Source organism: Nymphalis io, chromosome 8 (assembly GCF_905147045.1).
Source record: "Nymphalis io chromosome 8, ilAglIoxx1.1, whole genome shotgun sequence".
NCBI classification, from domain to species: Eukaryota; Metazoa; Arthropoda; class Insecta; order Lepidoptera; family Nymphalidae; genus Nymphalis; species Nymphalis io.
Genome location: NC_065895.1, coordinates 13,520,658 through 13,542,076, shown reverse-complemented (window position 1 = coordinate 13,542,076; position 21,419 = coordinate 13,520,658). Strand labels below are relative to the sequence as shown.

At 38.6% G+C, this 21,419-nt stretch overlaps 3 protein-coding genes across 3 annotated transcripts; 1 reads left to right on the top strand and 2 right to left on the bottom strand.

The window, feature by feature from the left end:
• Window positions 1-1,025: 1,025 nt before the first annotated feature.
• On the bottom strand, window positions 1,026-10,742 carry LOC126769977 (elongator complex protein 2). Its single transcript, XM_050489053.1, has 13 exons — window positions 10,556-10,742; window positions 10,168-10,459; window positions 8,966-9,178; window positions 7,896-8,111; window positions 7,349-7,563; window positions 6,797-6,944; window positions 6,266-6,463; window positions 5,877-5,993; window positions 5,273-5,438; window positions 2,498-2,762; window positions 1,848-1,911; window positions 1,539-1,695; window positions 1,026-1,198 (listed from the first exon to the last, which is right to left on the bottom strand). Exons 1-13 carry the CDS (start codon window positions 10,679-10,681, stop codon window positions 1,069-1,071), a joined length of 2,307 nt encoding a protein of 768 aa, XP_050345010.1. The 5' UTR covers window positions 10,682-10,742; the 3' UTR covers window positions 1,026-1,068.
• Window positions 10,743-11,117: 375 nt separating this feature from the next.
• On the top strand, window positions 11,118-14,131 carry LOC126769958 (regulator of telomere elongation helicase 1 homolog). The gene has a single exon (XM_050488995.1). The coding sequence runs from the start codon at window positions 11,193-11,195 to the stop codon at window positions 14,127-14,129; it is 2,937 nt and encodes a 978-aa protein (XP_050344952.1). The 5' UTR covers window positions 11,118-11,192; the 3' UTR covers window positions 14,130-14,131.
• Window positions 14,132-14,260: 129 nt separating this feature from the next.
• On the bottom strand, window positions 14,261-15,065 carry LOC126770106 (39S ribosomal protein L21, mitochondrial). Its single transcript, XM_050489270.1, has 2 exons — window positions 14,865-15,065; window positions 14,261-14,787 (listed from the first exon to the last, which is right to left on the bottom strand). The coding sequence occupies exons 1-2, from the start codon at window positions 14,917-14,919 to the stop codon at window positions 14,312-14,314; spliced, it is 531 nt and encodes a 176-aa protein (XP_050345227.1). The 5' UTR covers window positions 14,920-15,065; the 3' UTR covers window positions 14,261-14,311.
• Between the last annotated feature and the right edge of the window lie 6,354 nt (window positions 15,066-21,419).

Genomic DNA, 21,419 nt, shown 5'->3' with positions numbered 1-21,419 from the left:
TTTTATCATAATAATTGTGCTTTATAGATGCAGCATGCTGTTAAATTTGAAGACTATATGAATTATATTCTTAATAAAAATAATTACTCGTTTTATTTTAATTTGGATTTTATTTAACTTAAAAGTATTTGGTCAAAGTGAAATCATCCCATGTCGTATATACGTTTTGACACGTATATACGACTTACCGAGGAGACCAGGACCCCCATTTGAAAAAGCAGAGATGGCCTAGTGGTTAGAACGCGTGCATCTTAACCGATGATCGTGGGTTCAAACCCGGGCAAGCACCACTGAATTATCATGTGCTTAATTTGTGTTTATAATTCATCTCGTGCTTGACGGTGAAGGAAAACATCGTGAGGAAACCTGCATGTGTCTAATTTCATTGAAATTATGCCACATGTGTATTCTACCAACCCGCATTGGAGCAGCGTGGTAGAATAAGCTCCAAACCTTCTCCTCAAAAGGGAGAGGAGGCCTTAACCCAGCAGTGGGACATTAACAGGCTGTTACTAACTAACTAACTAAAAGTATTTGTTTAGTGATTTTTTTCTATCACGAGTATGGCAACTTGGTTCCTTCGAAATTACGCCATAGAAATGTTTAACCTTTTTTTAATAACAATGAAAAGTAAATATAACACTAAGACAGTAAAAACCATAAGGTATCTTATTCATCAAATTATAAACATTCAGCGACATGAAATCTGCATATGAGAAAAAAAATTACTGCCACGAAAAATGTATATAATGTCAGGATTTTTTTTTACTATCGTTTGATCAATTTATCTTTTTTCTTTCATTAGCTAATCGTCCCGGCTTGGTACGCGTACATAATAAGAAAAATGTGTTTTGGATAGGATTTGCGAAAAATCCGTTTTTAGTGTCCCTCTAAGTCGGAGAAGGAGTAACCGACTTTTAGGCCAATCGAGCGGATGGTTTAGGAGATCTCGTGATGAGTGGTATTTCGCTATATATGTAGAGATTGCTAACTTTTTACACAACAAATAAATACACATACGAGGTGTCTTGGAAATTATAAAGGTTTTAAAATTAACAAAATATATTTTTATGTAATAATGATGTTGTTTATTCTAACAAAACAATCACTGCCGCAGCTCGCCAGGTACAAATCCTTGTTCGCCTCGTCCCGGGGAGGCCTGAAGAACAATCTCTTTACAGTTAGATGATGCGCCGCACTGAAACAATATATGCTTATTTTAACCTTTTCAGAGAATAGGATTAAGATTATATCTTGTAGTAAGGAGTTACACATTCATTTATATTCATATAGCTGGTGGTAGGGCTTCGTGCAAGTTTGTCTGGGTAGGTACCACCGACTCATCAGATATTCTACCGCAAAACAGCAGTACTTGGTATTGTTGTGTTCCGGTTTGAAGGGTGAGTGAGCCAGTGTAATTACAGGCACAAGGGGCATAACATCGTAGTTCCCAAGCTTGGTGGCGCATTGGCGATGTAAGCGATTGTTAACATTTCTTACAATGAAAACAATTAGAGAGAAATAAAAATGATATTCACCTGTTATCTAGTTCATGTAGTAAACTCCAAGTGCTGTCGAAGTTGTATATCCGGATGACGCCGGATTCGAAACCGGTGGCTAGTATCTGAGTCTCCCGTTTTAGTGGAGCGAACGCTAGCGCCGTTATCGACGTGTTGGGTAGTTCTAGCGGATTTCCTGCAATTATGTTTTTATTTTCTTTATTCATTTTGACTATTAAAGAGCTCAAACACAATATTTTGATGTACAGCTTATAACGAGGTTTTTCAAACGAATAAGCAATTTATGTTATATATATATAAATAATATTTTCAGATATTAGTACTCACCTACTAAACTATAGTCTTTAAGCGAAGAATCGCTTGTCGAGTCTGTCTTTGACCAGACACAAACCTATAAGAGAAAAAAGTTGAGTAATACCAGCCCTAATAAAATCGCTTAATAAAAATATAAGTTATTTAGAGGTTTTTGTATAATTTAATTTCTCTCTTTCATCCATCACTCCGAGCTGGTTGGCGTAGTTGGTAGATACTTGCCTTTTACGCCGAAGGTTGTGGGTTCGATTCCCACCCAGGACAGACATTTGTGTGCATGAACATGTCTGTTTGTCCTGAGTCTGGGTGTAATTATCTATATGAGTATGTATTTACAAAAGAAAAGTAGGATACGTAGTATATCAGTTGTCTGGTTTCCATAGCACAAGCTTTGTATAAGCTTAATTTGGGATCAGATGGCCGTGTGTGAAAAATGTCCCAGGATATTATTATTATTATTATTATCATTAAATTTATATTTGAAGGAAGAAAACACATTATTTACAGACACTGTCCTGTTTATCCTGTATATTGTGTCTGTTGACCCTGTCCTACTTCATCACAATTGACAAAAGCATACCTATAGCTCAATTTCTTATGAATTGTATTATTTCAAGGCCAATGTCGCAATCTAAACGATTGAGGATTTTTAATGACGGACTAACCTTTCCATCTCTGGAACCGGTCCCAAACACAGACCCATCCCACGCCCACGCACAACACCAAATGATCCTCGTGTGGACACCGTTGGTCTTGTCCGTGCTGGCGGCTATCTCGAATAAATTTGAATCTTGTTTCCTCTGAAATACGGTCCATCTTCGATCGCGCGACACCGAGAGCAGACGTTGGCCGTCCGGAGAGAAAGCCAGCTGAGTCACCGTCAGGTTGTGCGACTCTAACTTCTGTATCTGGTGCCAGGTCGAAGTGTCCCTGACAATTACGAATCTTAGTAAAAAAACGGTTATACACACCCTTACTCCTGCGAAGCAATGAAGCAATTAGCAACATATCGATTATTTTTTTACTCTTAATAGGCCAGCGTTTGCCCGTTGACTTGCCTGATGTTAAGCATCGACACGGTCTAGGATGTAGCACGCTTGCCTAGTTTTTTTAAAACGATTCCGATTGACGAATTCGTCGTATCTATTAATGATACTGATTACACATGTCACTTTATCGAAAAAAAAAACACAGGTACGGTCTTGCGTGGAATATTGCTCGCACCTTTGGGATGGCTCCGCTAAGTACCTACTTGAGGCCTTGGACCGGTTGCAGCGACGTGCCGTACGCATTATTGGCGACGTAAAGGTCACAAACACCCTTGAACCTTTACAATTGCGTCGTGAGATAGCAGCACTGAGCGCTTTCTATCGACTGTATCACGGCGAGTGCTCTGATGAATTATTCTCTCTAATTCCTGCTTCCCCCTTCCTTCTTAAGTCCACGCGAGCTGGTTCTCGATGTCACCGTCTTACTGTGACATCAATTCCATCGCGAACAAAGAAATTTGGCAACTCCTTTCTTTGTCGCACTTCCAAAAAATGGAATTCCTTACCAACTCACGTGTTCCCCTCCTTTTACAACCCGGGTTCCTTCAAACGAGGCGTGAAGAGGCATCTTGCGGGCCGGCAAGGCGATGGCGGCTAGTGCAGAACGTTTTTCCCGTCTGTACTGGCCGTCGTCGCGTTTGGACTCTACTACCACTTACCATCAGGTGGAGTAGAGTCATTTGCCCTACCGGCGAATATAAAAAAAAAAAAAATCGTCTACAATTGAATGCAATGTCAAGCCGGAGTAGGGCGGCGCGGTGTGTCTCCGTGAGCAGAACGTCATCGGCGTGCGACGGGTGCGCGGCGCAGTGTGGCTGCACTCACCAGAGCAGCACGGCGGCGTGCGACGCGTGCGCGGCGCAGTGTGGCTGCACTCACCAGAGCAGCACGGCGGCGTGCGACGGGTGCGCGGCGCAGTGTGGCTGCACTCACCAGAGCAGCACGGCGGCGTGCGACGCGTGCGCGGCGCAGTGTGGCTGCACTCACCAGAGCAGCACGGCGGCGTGCGACGGGTGCGCGGCGCAGTGTGGCTGCACTCACCAGAGCAGCACGGCGGCGTGCGACGGGTGCGCGGCGCAGTGTGGCTGCACTCACCAGAGCAGCACGGCGGCGTGCGACGGGTGCGCGGCGCAGTGTGGCTGCACTCACCAGAGCAGCACGGCGGCGTGCGACGGGTGCGCGGCGCAGTGTGGCTGCACTCACCAGAGCAGCACGGCGGCGTGCGACGGGTGCGCGGCGCAGTGTGGCTGCACTCACCAGAGCAGCACGGCGGCGTGCGACGCGTGCGCGGCGCAGTGTGGCTGCACTCACCAGAGCAGCACGGCGGCGTGCGACGGGTGCGCGGCGCAGTGTGGCTGCACTCACCAGAGCAGCACGGCGGCGTGCGACGCGTGCGCGGCGCAGTGTGGCTGCACTCACCAGAGCAGCACGGCGGCGTGCGACGGGTGCGCGGCGCAGTGTGGCTGCACTCACCAGAGCAGCACGGCGGCGTGCGACGGGTGCGCGGCGCAGTGTGGCTGCACTCACCAGAGCAGCACGGCGGCGTGCGACGGGTGCGCGGCGCAGTGTGGCTGCACTCACCAGAGCAGCACGGCGGCGTGCGACGGGTGCGCGGCGCAGTGTGGCTGCACTCACCAGAGCAGCACGGCGGCGTGCGACGGGTGCGCGGCGCAGTGTGGCTGCACTCACCAGAGCAGCACGGCGGCGTGCGACGGGTGCGCGGCGCAGTGTGGCTGCACTCACCAGAGCAGCACGGCGGCGTGCGACGCGTGCGCGGCGCAGTGTGGCTGCACTCACCAGAGCAGCACGGCGGCGTGCGACGGGTGCGCGGCGCAGTGTGGCTGCACTCACCAGAGCAGCACGGCGGCGTGCGACGGGTGCGCGGCGCAGTGTGGCTGCACTCACCAGAGCAGCACGGCGGCGTGCGACGGGTGCGCGGCGCAGTGTGGCTGCACTCACCAGAGCAGCACGGCGGCGTGCGACGGGTGCGCGGCGCAGTGTGGCTGCACTCACCAGAGCAGCACGGCGGCGTGCGACGGGTGCGCGGCGCAGTGTGGCTGCACTCACCAGAGCAGCACGGCGGCGTGCGACGGGTGCGCGGCGCAGTGTGGCTGCACTCACCAGAGCAGCACGGCGGCGTGCGACGGGTGCGCGGCGCAGTGTGGCTGCACTCACCAGAGCAGCACGGCGGCGTGCGACGGGTGCGCGGCGCAGTGTGGCTGCACTCACCAGAGCAGCACGGCGGCGTGCGACGGGTGCGCGGCGCAGTGTGGCTGCACTCACCAGAGCAGCACGGCGGCGTGCGACGGGTGCGCGGCGCAGTGTGGCTGCACTCACCAGAGCAGCACGGCGGCGTGCGACGGGTGCGCGGCGCAGTGTGGCTGCACTCACCAGAGCAGCACGGCGGCGTGCGACGGGTGCGCGGCGCGCGCGGCGGAGGCGAGCAGCGCGCCGTCGGCGGTCGCGTCGACGCAGTGCACCTCGTAGCCGTGCCCGTACAGCTTATGCGTCTCCGGCCACAGCGTGTTCTGCATCAGGGTCTCCTCCGTCGGCGGCTCTATGGAGAATATCGAAGCTTACACGACGACTATATTTACTGCAATTATCACCGACATAGATGAGCTTTGGTGCGGTGCGTAGCTGCATGCCGTCGGCCATGCGTAATGATAATCCACAGAATCACGCACCACGGGAAGCCACCTTAAGATATTATGCCCCTCGTGCTTTTGATTACATTGGCTTCAAACCGAAAAAACAACACACAACAGTGTATTTACATTATTGGTTAAAATTGTAATAACTGATGAGGCTGTAACTATCCGATAACCCAGACGAGCTTGCAACAAGGCCTATCAATACTTGACTATGTATCACAGAGTAGAATTTCTAATAATACTAATTACTATTATCAAAATTTAATGCAATTAATCTAGTCTATTTAATAAACATATTAATTGGTTTAATATTAGAGTAATTTTTGAATGTGTCCGCGTACCTTTCAATTCAATGGGCACGAAGTATCCATCGTTATCATCTCCGTTCGTCTGCTCCTCACCGGTGAACACAGCTTTATTGGACAAACCCAGAGACGGGACCGATGCTCCTTCGGGGCCTATAAAGGTAAAAGCAATCGATTAAATTCAATCTTTTTACTAAATTAATATATTTATTTCTTAATATAATTGATGTTTACCGAATAGTAGTGTAAATAACGCGATTCCCACTCCTGCTAGCTAAGCTAAAGCTTTTATTTCTAATATTCATAAATGAATTCCTACATTTATAAAGGAAATTGCTATTAAAATAAAATATAACCACTAGGTTTACCCATTCGTTTAATTATATCACTTTGTCCCTCCGACCGACTCCGAGAGGGTCACTCACCCGAGCCGTCGTCCCCGAGCAGCTGCTCCCCCACGATGTTCGCGAAGTTGGCGAGGAAGTTGTGCGGCGCGCGGAACACGCGCAGCACCTTCTCGTCGGCGGCCGACACGAAGCGCGCGGGCGCCAGCGACGCGGCGCCGCACACGTCGTAGCCGTGCAGCTGCGCGCGGGACAGCTCGTGCCACTCCGCGCCCGCGCCTGCCGCCGCCCGATGTTCGTACCGTACGTATTTAGTTGGCTATGTATCTCATTCGGCAAATAATTATATATACGCTTATATATAGGACAGCTTACGTTCCTAGCCGATTTTATCTTTACTTTAATTCTATTACTTGAACGAGTGAGTAAATAATTTTTTGATTCCTAAAAAGTACACAAAAATCCATCCATCCAACTTATTCGAGTAGGAACCGCTCATAAATAGTTTGATGTTAATTACTGTTAAAAAAATATAACGCATTTGTCACAATGTTTTAATTTTTAGTAGCTGCATGAACATGATTTGCCATGAAAATATACATAAATATTTACCGTCAGATCTTTTCCATGGCGCGTGCAGCCTCGTCGTCTGGTCCAATGAAACACTAAGGAGATAGCGGCCCTGACCCTCCCATCTGATGTCCTCGACTCCGTTGAAGTGACCCCCGACAACTACACACGGATGCCACTGATTGGTTTCCTGTTTGAGATAAGTATGTAAGTCAATGCAGGACTGTCCAAAGCACGGCCCGCGGGAAAATAACTGCGGACCGAGACGCCTTTTTTATCTATTGATTAACCTTACAATTATATCCCCGTAAGAATTGTCAACTGTCATTGTAAAATATCTCTTATGACATTTCAATATGTTTATTCCTTTGTTGACTCGGAATCATTTCAGGTTTGGACATCCATAAACATTTGTGTACTATATTTATCTAATTCTTTCTTCTATTTATCAACGTCTCACGCATACCAGCAACTTTTGTACAAAATGAAAGAAGATGAAGCATACAACCTACGACTAATGTACAGATATACCAAATATTCAATCAAGCCACACAAATTCGTTTGATATCGATATTAAAACAGAAAAAATATTACCTTATCTAGTTTCCAGACATGTAATGATCCATTGTAACCGTGGCCCATGAATGCATCTTGTCCAAATCGACTTCCATAAAATCCTAGGCCATTTCCCCCCACTTCTCCCACCCGCACACTCTCTACCCATGCACCGCCATGACTCTCCGGTTGCCATATGATAAGGGTTTTGTCGAGCGATGAGGAAAGGAGTCGATAGATCGGCTGATCATTTGCTGGAAATGATAAAACATGCTGATTATTTCAAGGTCACATTTGATTTACAAAATGTATTACGTTACGGAAGTTGAGAGTGATTTTGTTATAATAATACCGGTACCTAACGTTTATATCACAAGCGATATAGCAAGAGGGAGCCACTGTCATTGAGACCACAATCTTTTATTGTTCTGGCAAGTGAGCTAGTTGACGCACTCTTAATGTTTACTACTAAATTAGTTAACTTTGTGATTGTATACAAAAGGCAAATAACAAATGACATTGTTTTTGTGTAACAAATGTTTTTACAATCACATTGGTAGAAGCGTAAACCGTAAGCGTAATTTACCTTTATCCAGAACCTTCTGCCACTGTATTCCATATACCCAGCCTTCATGACCTGCCAGAACAGCATCTAATTTAACTGACCATGTTATCCCATATGCTTTAAACACTTTCTCCTCAACTTTGATTCCTTTCACTTGCTTCTCTTCATGACACTGAATGCGCCAGAGGCGGATGTAGGTGTCTTGTGAGGCTGATGCAAGCATTATAGTATTGTCATCTGCAAATAATAATAAAATCTTAAGTAATTATATAGTTAAGCCTTGTGAAAATAGATAGGAGAATGTTGACCATAAAAGTTTAGTAAGTGGAACTAAACTTAGTAGCATAATATTTTATCATGATATTCAGCCATCAGACGCCAAGATGGCCCAGTGGTAAGAACATGTGAATCTTAACCGATGATCATGGGTTTGATATTCTACCGCAAAACAGCAGTACTTGATATTGTTGTGTTCCGGTTTGAAGGGTGAGTGAGCCAGTGTAATTACAGGCACAAGGGACATAAAATCTTAGTTCCCAAGGTTGGTGGCGCATTGGCTATAAGCAATGGTTGACATTTCTTACAATGCCAATGTCTAAGGGCGTTTGGTGACCACTTACCATCAGGTGGCCAATATGCTCGTCCACCTTCCTATTCTATAAAAAAAAAAAAAAAACCCAGGCAAGCAACACTGAATTTTCATGTGTTTAATTTGTGATTATAATTCATCTCAAATGTGTCTGATATCACTGAAATTCTGCCACATGTGTATTCCACCAAACCGCATTGGAGCAATGTAGTGAAATAAACTCCAAATATACTTCTCAAAAAAAAAAAGGCAGCCTCCTGCATTAGCCCAGCAGTGGGACATTCACAGGCAGTTATCGTTCAACCATTTCATTCAATAAGCTTTATTTGAAAAAAAAAGTTGAACATAATAAACTTCACTTGCAACACTTCACTGCAATGTCAGTGTATTAATCATATTAAGATTATCAAAGGTGTATCACAAGGATGTATTTTTGGGTCCCTAATTTTCAATCTTTATGATATTGATATTGTTATATAGACTAAGTATTATTTTGACTTACCAACATTGATGGCATCTAATCCTCTAACCCAATCTTCATGACCAATCAATATGTGAACTCTATGATATTCATCTTCTTCACTGAATATGTGTATTTTGTGATCATCAAGAGCACAGAACAGAATTGGTTTATTAGTAATAGGCAAAATATGTGCATGGAGTGTAAGACAGAGTCCAGAATGGAGATTGATTGTCTGTTTATGTGTTGTTGTTCCTGAAAAATAGGGGCAAAAATATTATTACAGATGTATAAATATGTTGTTTGTACTTTGTCTTTAAATAGTTTGACAGCATTTAAACAATAAAATGAAGGAGTAATTATTAAGTATAATTTATGGAATCAAAACATTTTAGTTGAGCATTATCCATATTTACTTTATAAAAAACATTTTTTTTATAGTATAGGTAGGCAGACAAGCATATGGACCACCTGGGGGTATGTCACCAATGCCCATAGACATTGGCATTGTAAGGAATGTTCACCATCGCCAATGCGCGACCAACCTTAGTAACTAAGATGTTATGTCCCTTGTGCCTGTAATTACACTGGCTCACTCATCCTTCAAACCAGATCACAACAATACCAAGTACTGCTGTTTTGCGGTAGAATATCTAATGAGTGGGTAGTACCTACCCAGACGAGCTTGCACAAAGGCCTACTACCAGTAAACATATGAGAGATATCCTAATGGACAGAACATATGTATCTTAACCAAATAATGTAAGTTCAAATGCAGACAGATGTCTTTGTGTCAGCATGTGCATAAATTGTGTTTATAATTAATCCCTTGTTCAGTTTTAAAGAAAAATATTGTGAGAATAGTCTGTCACTTGAGTATGCACCACCATCGACCAATCCAATTTGGAAAAGCATGGTGAAACAAGCTCCAAAAAGAGGCATTAACAAGGTGTTCTGTTGTTTTAGGGAATATACAATAATAATTTTCCACACTATTGTCAGAAAATATATTTAAATATTCTAAAGAGTAATGATATTTATTTATTACTTTAAAATAAAAACAAAAGTGAGTTTGTTTGTTACACTTTCATTTGAGCATTTAAGAATAATTGAAATGTTACAAAATATCCAATTAAACTATAGCATTACATTCAAGTATTATTTATGTCATTTTAAAATAGTTTTTGTCTACCTAATGAAGTACAATATTGAAACAATTTTAAAATTTGAATAATAACACTTACCATTTTTCCGTTCCCAGATTCTCACTGTTGAATCAATTGATCCTGTATACACCATTAAATCATCTTCACCATTAAGATACACCCCATTGATACAAGTCACACCATTATCATGACCTGTCAACTGACTGGTCACCTTCCAAGTTCCATTGTGTAATGTCCAAATAGCAGCTGTTTTGTCTGCAGAACATGACAATAGTTCCATACAACTATCCGATTTCTGCAGCCATTTAACTGAGTTTACTCTTGAGCGGTGGTGACTTAAAACTTTAAGGGGATCTTGACCCTTAGCATTCTAAAAAAAAATATTCGTTTAATTAATACAGGCTTTACATTTTAATATTTTATAAAAAATAAGGCTAACAATTCAAAATAGGTTATAAGTTTTTACCGTGTCGTAAATAACTACTGCATTTGAAGCACCATAGCAAATAAAACCTTCTCTATTCCAGTCAACAATTTCTGGAACACGATTACATGCTACTGATGTATATATTTGCTTTACAGACACCTTCATGTTTTACATATGTTTTAAAATTATTGATACAATTGTTTTGTTTTTCGTACTAACTTGATTACTGTCAATATGAGTTAAAATTAAGGTTATTTCGCATTTCGCAGTCAACGTCAGCTGTCAATCAAATGATCACTTATTGCATAGAGAACATAACCACTACTTTTTACATATTTTCTAGTCCCTGCAGGATGCTACAATTTTAATGTAAAATCTTGTACCTAATAAGAAACAGATGCTTCATTCTATTATTTTTTTCCTATTTTAAATATTATGTAGATATTCATTATTTTTAATACCAACACTTAATACTTAGTCACTCTGTATTTATTAGTTTCGCTGTTCGCAAAAGGCGGGATTCTCAACGTAAATAAAACTATGACATTTATGATTTCACTAATACACTAGAGCTTATAATATAAACTTGTTGATTTCTTAACATAACATGTCTAAGGATTAATTATTGTGCTTGACAGAATTCTTGTTTAGATTTTACATTTAATAATTTGCAAACATGCCTGAAGTTATGATATATGGAATACCTGTAAATTTTCCTTTCGAACCTTATGAGGTTCAGAAAGTGTACATGGAAAAGGTAATTGAAAGTTTACAAAATAATACAAATGCTTTATTGGAATCTCCAACAGGAACAGGAAAGACTCTTAGTTTATTATGCTCTTCACTGGCCTGGCTGATGTTAAAGAAAGCGCAGTTGCAAATGAATGCACAACTTGGTAATTTTTCTGAACACAGTGGTGTTGGTCTTAATGGAGGTTTACGAGAAAATTCAAAGTCTAGCGCGGGCAAAGCAAAAGATAACACGGTTTGGGGTATGCCGAAAATTATTTATTCATCACGCACACATTCACAACTAACACAAGCAATGCAAGAGCTGAAGAGATCAAACTATAAATATGTCAAAGCTGCAATTCTTGGCTCAAGAGATCAAATGTGTATCCACCCTGAGGTGTCCAAAGAAACAAACAACATGAACAAAGTCCATATGTGCCAATTAAAGGTAAAAACGAGAACTTGCCATTTTTATAACAATGTTGAATCAAAGAAAGATGATAGATCAGTTAAAGGTGATGATATTTTAGATATAGAAGATTTAGTGTCAGTAGGGAAAAAGTTAAAATGCTGCCCATATTATTTGTCAAAAGAGCTCAAACAGGATGCTGATATAATATTCATGCCATATAATTATTTATTAGATCCAAAATCAAGGAAAGCCAATGGAGTTGAACTTTTGAATAATGTAATCATTCTGGATGAGGCACACAATGTAGAAAAGATGTGTGAGGAGTCAGCTTCCCTGCAAATTAGAACTACAGATGTTGCTCTATGTATTGATGAAATAACATATGTAATGAAATCTTTTATTGACGGAAGTGAAGATCAAATGGATGCTAGTCTGGACAACAACCAACCTAAAGATTTTACATGCGATGATTTATGTATTTTAAAAGAAATGATGTTAGCCTTTGAAAAAGCTATAGATGAAATTAGTGTGGGACCCGAGGGCTCGACTTATCCCGGTGGATACATATTTGAGCTTCTTGATAAGGCAGAGATAAAAGATCATAATCATATGTCTGTTATTACCTTAATTGAAAATCTGATTCAATATCTCTCAACGGCAAGTGCATCACCTTTTCAGAGAAAAGGTGTAGGTTTACAAAAGATTGTTGATTTATTAAATGTTGTATTTAGTGGAATGTCACATGCTTATAAGGAAAGAATAAAACTATGTTATAAGGTTCATGTTCAAATTGAAGATAAAAAAAATAATAAAAAAACAGATGGCTGGGGTGCCCTAAAAACTACTTCTTCAAAATCAGCAGAAAGAATTCTCAGCTACTGGTGTTTCAGCCCCGGTTTTGGTATGAAGCAACTCTTAGATCAAAATGTTAGGAGCATTATTTTAACAAGTGGTACTCTAGCACCATTGAAACCCTTAATATCTGAATTGGGTATACCAATAGGTGTACATTTAGAAAATCCTCACATTGTAAAAGCAAATCAAATTTGTGTCAAAATAATTGGAAATGGCCCTGATACTGTGCAACTAAACTCAAATTATCAAAATCGTAATAATCCAAAATACATTTCTTCTTTGGGAAGAACAATACTAAGTTTCTCTAGGGTTATACCTAATGGGCTCTTAATTTTTTTCCCATCATATCCCATAATGACAAAATGTCAAGAAATGTGGCAAGCAGAAGGCATCTGGTCCAGCATTAATAATATTAAGCAAATATTTGTTGAACCCCAACGCAAGGATACTTTTAATTCCATCATCAATGAATATTATAGTAAAATTAGTGATCCTAATACAAAAGGGGCATGTTTCATGGCTGTCTGTAGAGGTAAGGTATCAGAAGGATTAGATTTTGCTGATATGAATGGTAGAGCAGTCATAATAACAGGCCTCCCTTTTCCACCTCTTAAAGATCCCAGAATTGTATTGAAAAAAAAATACTTAGATGAATTAAGAGTTAAAGAAAAAGAATTCCTTTCTGGGGATGAGTGGTACTCCCTGGAAGCAACTAGAGCAGTTAACCAGGCTATTGGAAGAGTAATAAGACACCAGAATGATTATGGTGCAATTTTATTATGTGACACAAGGTTCAATAATCCTAAATTAAGAAACCAACTCTCTGCATGGCTTAGGGATCATATTAATGTATCAAACAAGTTTGGGGAGACTGTTAGTGAAATTTGCAGATTTTTCAAAAGTGCTCAAATTTCTTTACCACCACCAAAACTTAAACCATTACTAGCACACGAATCTAATGATAGTCATCAAGGCAACAGCTCAAGCGTAACTGGTGTATCATTCCCAAGCACAAATGTGAGAATTATAAATAAGAGTTTAAGTTCTAGTAAAAAGTCAGTCAATCAGTATCCAAACTCAAATGAAGTTTATGCTGATTTTTCTATGGATTTTTATAAGAAAGCTCAAACATCTTCATATGTTAACGAATTTAGACCTAAAGAAACAAAAGAGCTTTTTAGTGCATTAGACAGTAGCAATGAATCGCAACCATTATCACAGTCACATGTTACTATTCATAAAAGAATTGCAGATGATGCTAATGTTGCTACAGCATCAAAAAAGAAAAAATTAAAGATCAAATCCTTTGGGTTTGAAGAAAACTTGAAAAAAAGCGAAATATCTCCTTGTAATGAGAGAGTTGCACCAACATCTCTCATAGATTTTGTTAAAGAGATCAAAACACTCCTTGATGTAGAAAATTATAAAAAATTTCAATTATCAATATCTGCTTATAAGAAAGATGGAGATTATGAATTATTTTTAAAAACCTTATCTGATTTACTGGAAAATAAACGGTTATTTTACTTATTTAAAGGGATGAAACGATTTTTGAAAGAAAATCACAAAATTTCTTTTCAAAATTATTGTGATAATGTTAAATTTAGTAGTTGATTTTCTATGCAATTTTTAGCTAAATTATATTATTTATGAACATTAAATTATCAAAAGAATATTTTTAAACTATAATATAATTAATTATGGTTTTATTGTGTAATGTGTATCTATAATCTGACAATAAAAAAAATTTGTTATACATTCAATGATTTATTGAAACTACTAGATTCATAAGTTGTCTAGAAAATATTCTTAGGAGCTTCATTAATTTTATTAGCTATTTCTACTGTGTTTATTCTTAACATAGTTTGCTGTGCTCTTTGAAAATTAATTCTCATAAATTGCTTCCTTCTCTTCTTTTTGAAATGTGTCCTTGTGTGTGACAGGCCTTTAGATATTACTGTAGCTGTGACTGTTACCAGACCAGGTTGCACCAGTGGTCTGCCGATAAGTGAGAAATCCTTTGTTGCTGCTAATAAAACCTTATCTAATGTTATTTTATCTCCTATATTGGGTGGCCAGTAACCTTCGACGACTAGGAGATCACCATCCGTAACCCGCCATTGTTTACCCAATAAGTGTACTATCGCGAAGTTACGAGAAGTTCTTTCTTCAATTAGTTTATTGCATGTTGCGATCACATCTTTTGTTGTATCAGTGGCAGTAACGTTTTTCGTTGGTGCGTTTTGAGTAATTAATCTTGAAATAATACCACCTAGAAAACGATAATGTTAATTACGACATTAATATTATTTACTAAATTTTTTTTTCTAATTTTTAAATATTAGTTACCTTGGCCGTTGAATACATTAGAAAGACGTTGTAAGCCGGCTCTAATCATAGCCATTGTACTAAACAAATAAGAACACCAATACTATAATTGTTTTAGTGTAAGTTCATAACATTCTTCTAAATATATTAAATTTTCTAACATAACCTAATCACTCGTTTGATTGTCAAGACACTTCAAGACTTCACTTCTATTGAAACAATATTAAGCAGCGAAAACTGACGTATGCTATGACAGTAGTAGTAAAAATATAAAATTAACTGGTTTCGGCAAATTTTCAAAATATTTACATTATTGAATTAAAGGCATTTTGATTGGTTTTGAAACCTTTTTAAATTTAACGTCGTGGAGAATTTTCCTGTTTTTTTTTTTTAAATTAAATTATTTAAAATAAAAATTAATAACAGTATCCGTGTACCGTGACTATGATTACAATAATCCGCGTTTAACAAATAATAAAATGAATAAATAAGCACATACAAAAACATTTTATTTTTAAACATTTTATACATCGAGATAAAATTCACAATAAAAAATTAAATATAATAATATATTTATTTTATATATTATAAAGTGAATTGATAAGTGCCTACAATATTAACATAATATTGTTATTTGCAGTTTTTGATGTGATGCGTGGAGGACTATTTGTAATCTGCCGACGAGAAAAAAAGCCATTTTATTTATCGTGTTGTCTGGGTCTCTTACCATACCTTCGTTTTTTTTGTAAATTTCTATAATATACAGAAACAAATTAAACATTGTTGTCAAATATACTGATTATTAATTTTTTTCATTGAAGGTTAATTTATAAATATAAAAAAACAATACCGTTATAAAACGTTCTTATTTATTTCTACATTTTAAATTTTCAATGATGATATGATAATGAGACGAACGAGTTCTCAAACTTTAGGTTAGATGGCGTTGTAGGAATTTAGATCGCGCTAACGTTGTGATTTTCTTTTAGAACATGTACTCGGGCAATACACAAAAGTGTTTAGGGAATAAGCTATCCCATCGGATTATAAGAGACTTTTTGTAATACTGCGACATAACCCTCGCGGTACATTTAAGTTAATAACAGTAAAGTTAATACTCGTTTTCCATAGCTTGCCATTTTGGTTACCAAAGAGGTTATAGATGATATAGATCGAGATATTATATCGACAAGTTTCAACTAGTAATGCTCCTTACTTAGCAGTTAGCCCTTGTAATTCAGTTGTTAGTTTCTCGTGCGGTTCTTTGATATCTATTGATTCCTTCAGGCCTATTCATAATATGCACAATTAAGCACCTTTTACACATTTTTCAATATTACTTAAAATATACATTGTACGACATAATATATTTATCTATAAGTATATTAATGCAGGGTTGTCTGGAAGAGATCACTACTGCAGTGATAAGACCACACCTTGCATGCATCATGTTACAGTTCGCAAATATATTTATATAGCAGGACTATTTTTAAGCTTTTGTTTTTCTTTTATACTTGAATTTATCTTTTTTTTCTTGCGAGTGTACAATAGTTGTTTAATAATAATATAGTAAAAAAGTTCCACTGAAACCAGGTTGTTGCATAATTACTATATAATAAACTGTCTCAAGGTCGACTTTTTTTCAAGAATATTATCAAAATATTGTTAAAAAGCTTAAACAGTCATGAATTTCGTTGCGAAAAATAGACTTCTGTACGGACTCTATGCTCTATATGGGACGAAACCATGAGCATAGTGCAGTCGGTACATATTTAAGACTTAACCATGACAAACTTCACATCAATTTTACGTATACAGATATATACCCGCGAGTTTAATGTCACGGTATTCAAAAAATCTCTTCATAATCCGATGGGATAGCTTATTCCCTAAAATACCTTGTACATTATTCGCCGTATATGTATAAAAGAAATGTCAAAACGTTAGCGCGATCTAACTCCCTACAGCGCCATCTATCTTACAACTTAAGAATTTATTCGTCTAATCAAGTAAAATTGCCAATTTAAAAATATAGGAAGAAGCAAGAAATATAACTTAATCTAGAATTTTTTACGAATGTATTACAATTGTATTATTTCTTTAAATTTATAAATGATTTATGAGTGTTGGTTTTTTAAATAAATAAAAAAAAAACTAAAATAAAATTTTTAACTATACAATATATATATATACTTTAACCTAAATCGATATTAGTGCATACACTGTTAACATTATATTGTTGTTTGCAGTTTTTAATGTGAAGCGTAGCGTATGGTTGAGACTGACAACTAGAAAATAAAGCTATTTTTAACGTTTCATCTGAGTCTCTTAACATTATTTTGTTTTTCTGTTTTGTAATTTCATTAATAACAAACACAATTAATATGACAGTTTGTCAAATATATTGATTTTTACTTTTTTATTTAAAGACACATGTAAATATTGTATAAATAAAAAGAAACAATGCTGTGATAAAAAATTCAAGAATTTTAATTTTAAGTCAACATTATTTATTTCTATATTTAAAATTTGATACTTGATGGGACGAAAGGGTTTTCAAGCTTTAGGATAGATGGCGCTGTAGGAATTTAGATCGCGCTAACGTTGTGATTTTCTTTTAGAACATATACTCGAATAGTGCACAATGTTCTTTTCTCCGCACAGACTCAGGCGTCCAATGCACGTCCTCGATGACAATGACGACAGCATAACTGTCGCAAACGCTCCCTTCGTAGGGAAAACACTACACAAGACACTCTTACACCGTTTCCGCCGGCGGAAACGAGGTCCCAGATTTGCGACATCACGAAATCGGTCGTGATCTAGTATGGTGCTTCGTACAGAAGCGCTTCCCTCCCCTCCGATTACGTCCTGAGCCGAGGTGCGATCTCGTAGGAGACATCCTCAGGATGGACGTCATGTAGAGCCCGAGACGGCTCGAAATTCAAGGCGGAGTCTAGTACTCGCCCCAACGCCCGGTGACGCTGTAAAGGCCAATAGGGCCAACAGCACACATTCACTCAGGAAAAAAAAAAAAAAAAAAAAAAAAAAAACAATGTTCTTTAGGGAAATAAGCTATCCCATCGGATTATGAGAGATTTTTTGAAATACTGCGACATAAAACTCGCGGTATATAAATTATAAACTTGTTATGTCTAACTATTACATCGCGTTCTATGTTGGTTTCCAAATCAAAGAGGTTATTAGTGATATATCAACTAGTTCTAATTGGTAAAGCCAGTGCAGCCGCTGAAGCTGCTCTAATACTCAAGCGCCGCAAATATTCATTTTTATCCAACGAATATGAATTTGCGGGGCTGGGTTTTGAAACAATGGGTCCATGGTCGTCCGGTACAAAAAATATGCATTGTACGACATATTAATGTGAGTGATGAGTACTTCGCGTATATAGAAGATTGGAAAATAGGTTGTTGCAAAATTACTACTTAATAAACTGTTTTAAGGTCTAATTTGTTTGAAGGGTATCAACAAAAAATTGTTAGAAAGCTTAACCAGAAATAATCTTTTTAATTGAGTTGTAATAAAACAAACAACTTCTCTACGGACTCAATTGTGTTCATGTGAGAAATCATGGGCATAGTGTAGTCGGTACAATTAAAGACTTGGCAACGACAAGCATCACTATATTTGACTAATTCACAGTAATATACACGCGAGTTTTATGTTGCGGTATTCAAAAAATCTGTTCATAATCCGATGGAATAGCTTATTCCCTGAAGATCTTCGTGTATTACTCGCCGTTAATGTGTAAAAGAAATGTAGAAACGTTAGCGCGATCTAACTCCCTACAGCGCCATCTATCTTAGAACCTGAAAACTTATTCATCTCATGAAGCAATTTAAAAATATAGACATGAGCAATAAATATAATCCCACCAAAAATATTTTCATGTTAAATAACGCCAAGACGAATAGATATTACTTGCACTGTAAAAAAGTTATCAGATCTTGTGGAGAACCAAGCTGTTAGCTCTACACAACCTAATCTTGTGACACTGATGAGAGATCATAGCATATAGCGGTCTATGTGAATCCTAGCCTTAAGTTCTTTACAAACTATATACCTTAGTCAAAATGTGTGGCTTGGCCGTTTCGTTACTTAAGGACCTATTGGCACAAAATGAACGCCTAGTAGGTGTATTTTTTTTAAAGCCCATAGGAGTGTATACGTATATAATAATATAATTTCAATTATTATATACAAGTCTATTTTAATTTACGTATTTAAGACTACGCTCGGGTACCAAGCCAGAGCCTTTGTACCAAAAACCTGTTGTTGTACGCCACGTGCAATATTTCTCATATACATTGGACACCATTATAATATATTTTAACACTAGTACCTCCTGAGAGGGAATATAATATTGTTCGGTGGATTCAACCGAAGACTTGTTGTTTAGTAAAACTATGCTATGCTGTAGTGGCCTGCTGTAGTGGCCTGCTGCTGCATAGTAATGCTTTAATTTTTACAATGAAACAACAGTTTTTTTTTCTTTTATTGACGTTGCATTCATGGCTCGAACTGCTTATTTATTTAACCATTGTTGAATTGATAATTCAATTAAACAATGGTAATTTAATTAATCGAAATTAAGGTTGTCTTAAATTGTTTTCCCTATTTATTTTTAACATAAAAGTGGCTAATTGTGTACCTATAAATACACACAGGTATATGACGACGCTGACTTTTCTGTAAATATTTTAGAGATCTACAAAATTTCTCGTAGAACATTATCGTGTATCTATTATAATTTTGGCAGCGTTCGTTTCAAAAGTGCGTTTAACTATAATTGTAACTCAAATCGCATCGGCAAATTAAGCTTAATATAAAAAAAAACGAAATCAACAAAATGAAAAAAATCTCGATAATTTCTTCGAGATGTTTATAGAATATAATAATAAGAATTTAAGAATACAATCATAAATAATTATGAATTTGACTTTAACTTTTATTCAACGATGCGACAACATTTTCCCTCTGTTCGTACGATAATTTAGCTCATTAATATCTTGCTTATTTTTTATCTTGCCATAATTGACCTTGCTAATCCATATCTAATAAGAAACCAAAAAAAAAATAAAATTCTTTGTACAGACGTTCGATTTTATTTTTAAACTTCGTTCGTCCGTCTTGTTCACGTTATTTATTTTTGCCCTCTTCGTCAGTTTCAATTTTGTGGACATAGATTTACGAGATAATTTTTATTCTATAATCTTTTTTATTCAATCTCCAAGACTCCAAGAAATATTCTACAGCTAAAAAGCAATACTTAGTATTGTTGTGTTCCGGTTTAAAGGGTGAATGAGCCAGCGTCCCTTGTTTCTGTTACTGTAACATCTTAGTTCCCAAGGTTGGTGGCTGATTGGTAATGTAAGGAACGGTTAATATTTCTAATAGCACCAATGTCTATGGGCGATGGTGACCACTTAACACAAGGTACCTATATTATATAAAAAAGTTCCCGAATAGTTCGCAACCTTTTCCACGATGTATATGCATGATTTAGTATTTTAATTCATACTATTTGTGGGTATACAGTATTTTTACACATATATGTATGTGTGTATTTATAATTTATATTATATTTGTTATTATAAATATGTTTTTTTATATTCATTTCCCACACATTAACATAACTTAACTACCTCTCGTGAACGTGTTACGGATGGCTGGAGAATATAATGCCGTAGCGTACCCACTTTCTGTTCAATTTAATTTTATAAAGCAATTAACATCTTTAGTTATAAATGTTATTTACCGGGCGATTAGATAAACAATGCTGTGCCTTCTTCTTTCGAATGTCAAATCAATAATGACAGAAAGAGATAAATCAGTGTTTAATTAAACATCCGCGAAACAACGCTTATAAGTTAGGCCGTAAATGTATGATAACATAAATAAACAAATATAGAAGAGGTTATATTTTGCAGTGAGCATACACAACTAATAGATCCACGCTTACTTATTGGATAAATTGGTAGAAGATTATTTTATTTAGCATTAGAATATTTCTTCTTATTTATGTTCAGTCCTCTACCTTAAGATTGTTTTATCCGTGCGGTGACGGAGAAAGAATACATTTCACTGCCCCTCTCTTTCCCATGGGTGTCGTAAGAGGCGACTAAGGGATATCTGAGCGGCCACCTGCTCATCTAGTGGTAGGATGCTAACATCCGCCTGGCTTGTTACCACCGTACGCATGGTGAAAAACTCGTGAAGTGGCTTGCAGCCGCGTTTCGAGGTCAGCCAGCGTACAGCCAGTGCCCGAGCGAGTATGGCCGCGATGGGTGTTGGTCCAGTGGAGACGGCTGTTGAACCAATGCCGGGGGAAACTGTATTGACCTGCCGGACAGGGAGACCTGAAGAAACGGCTGTTCCGCTGGCCGCCCGTGGCATAGTACAGGGGCCCGAGCGTGCCAAACCAGTTCGCGAGGCTGCCCCACCAGGCCACGCATAATCTCGGGGTGGACCGTCGTGCCGGTTGGTGACTGGAAGGTGGGGTACCGGCGGCCACTTCCGGGGGGGTTCGGGGTCCCTTCCGTCCGGCGGATCAGT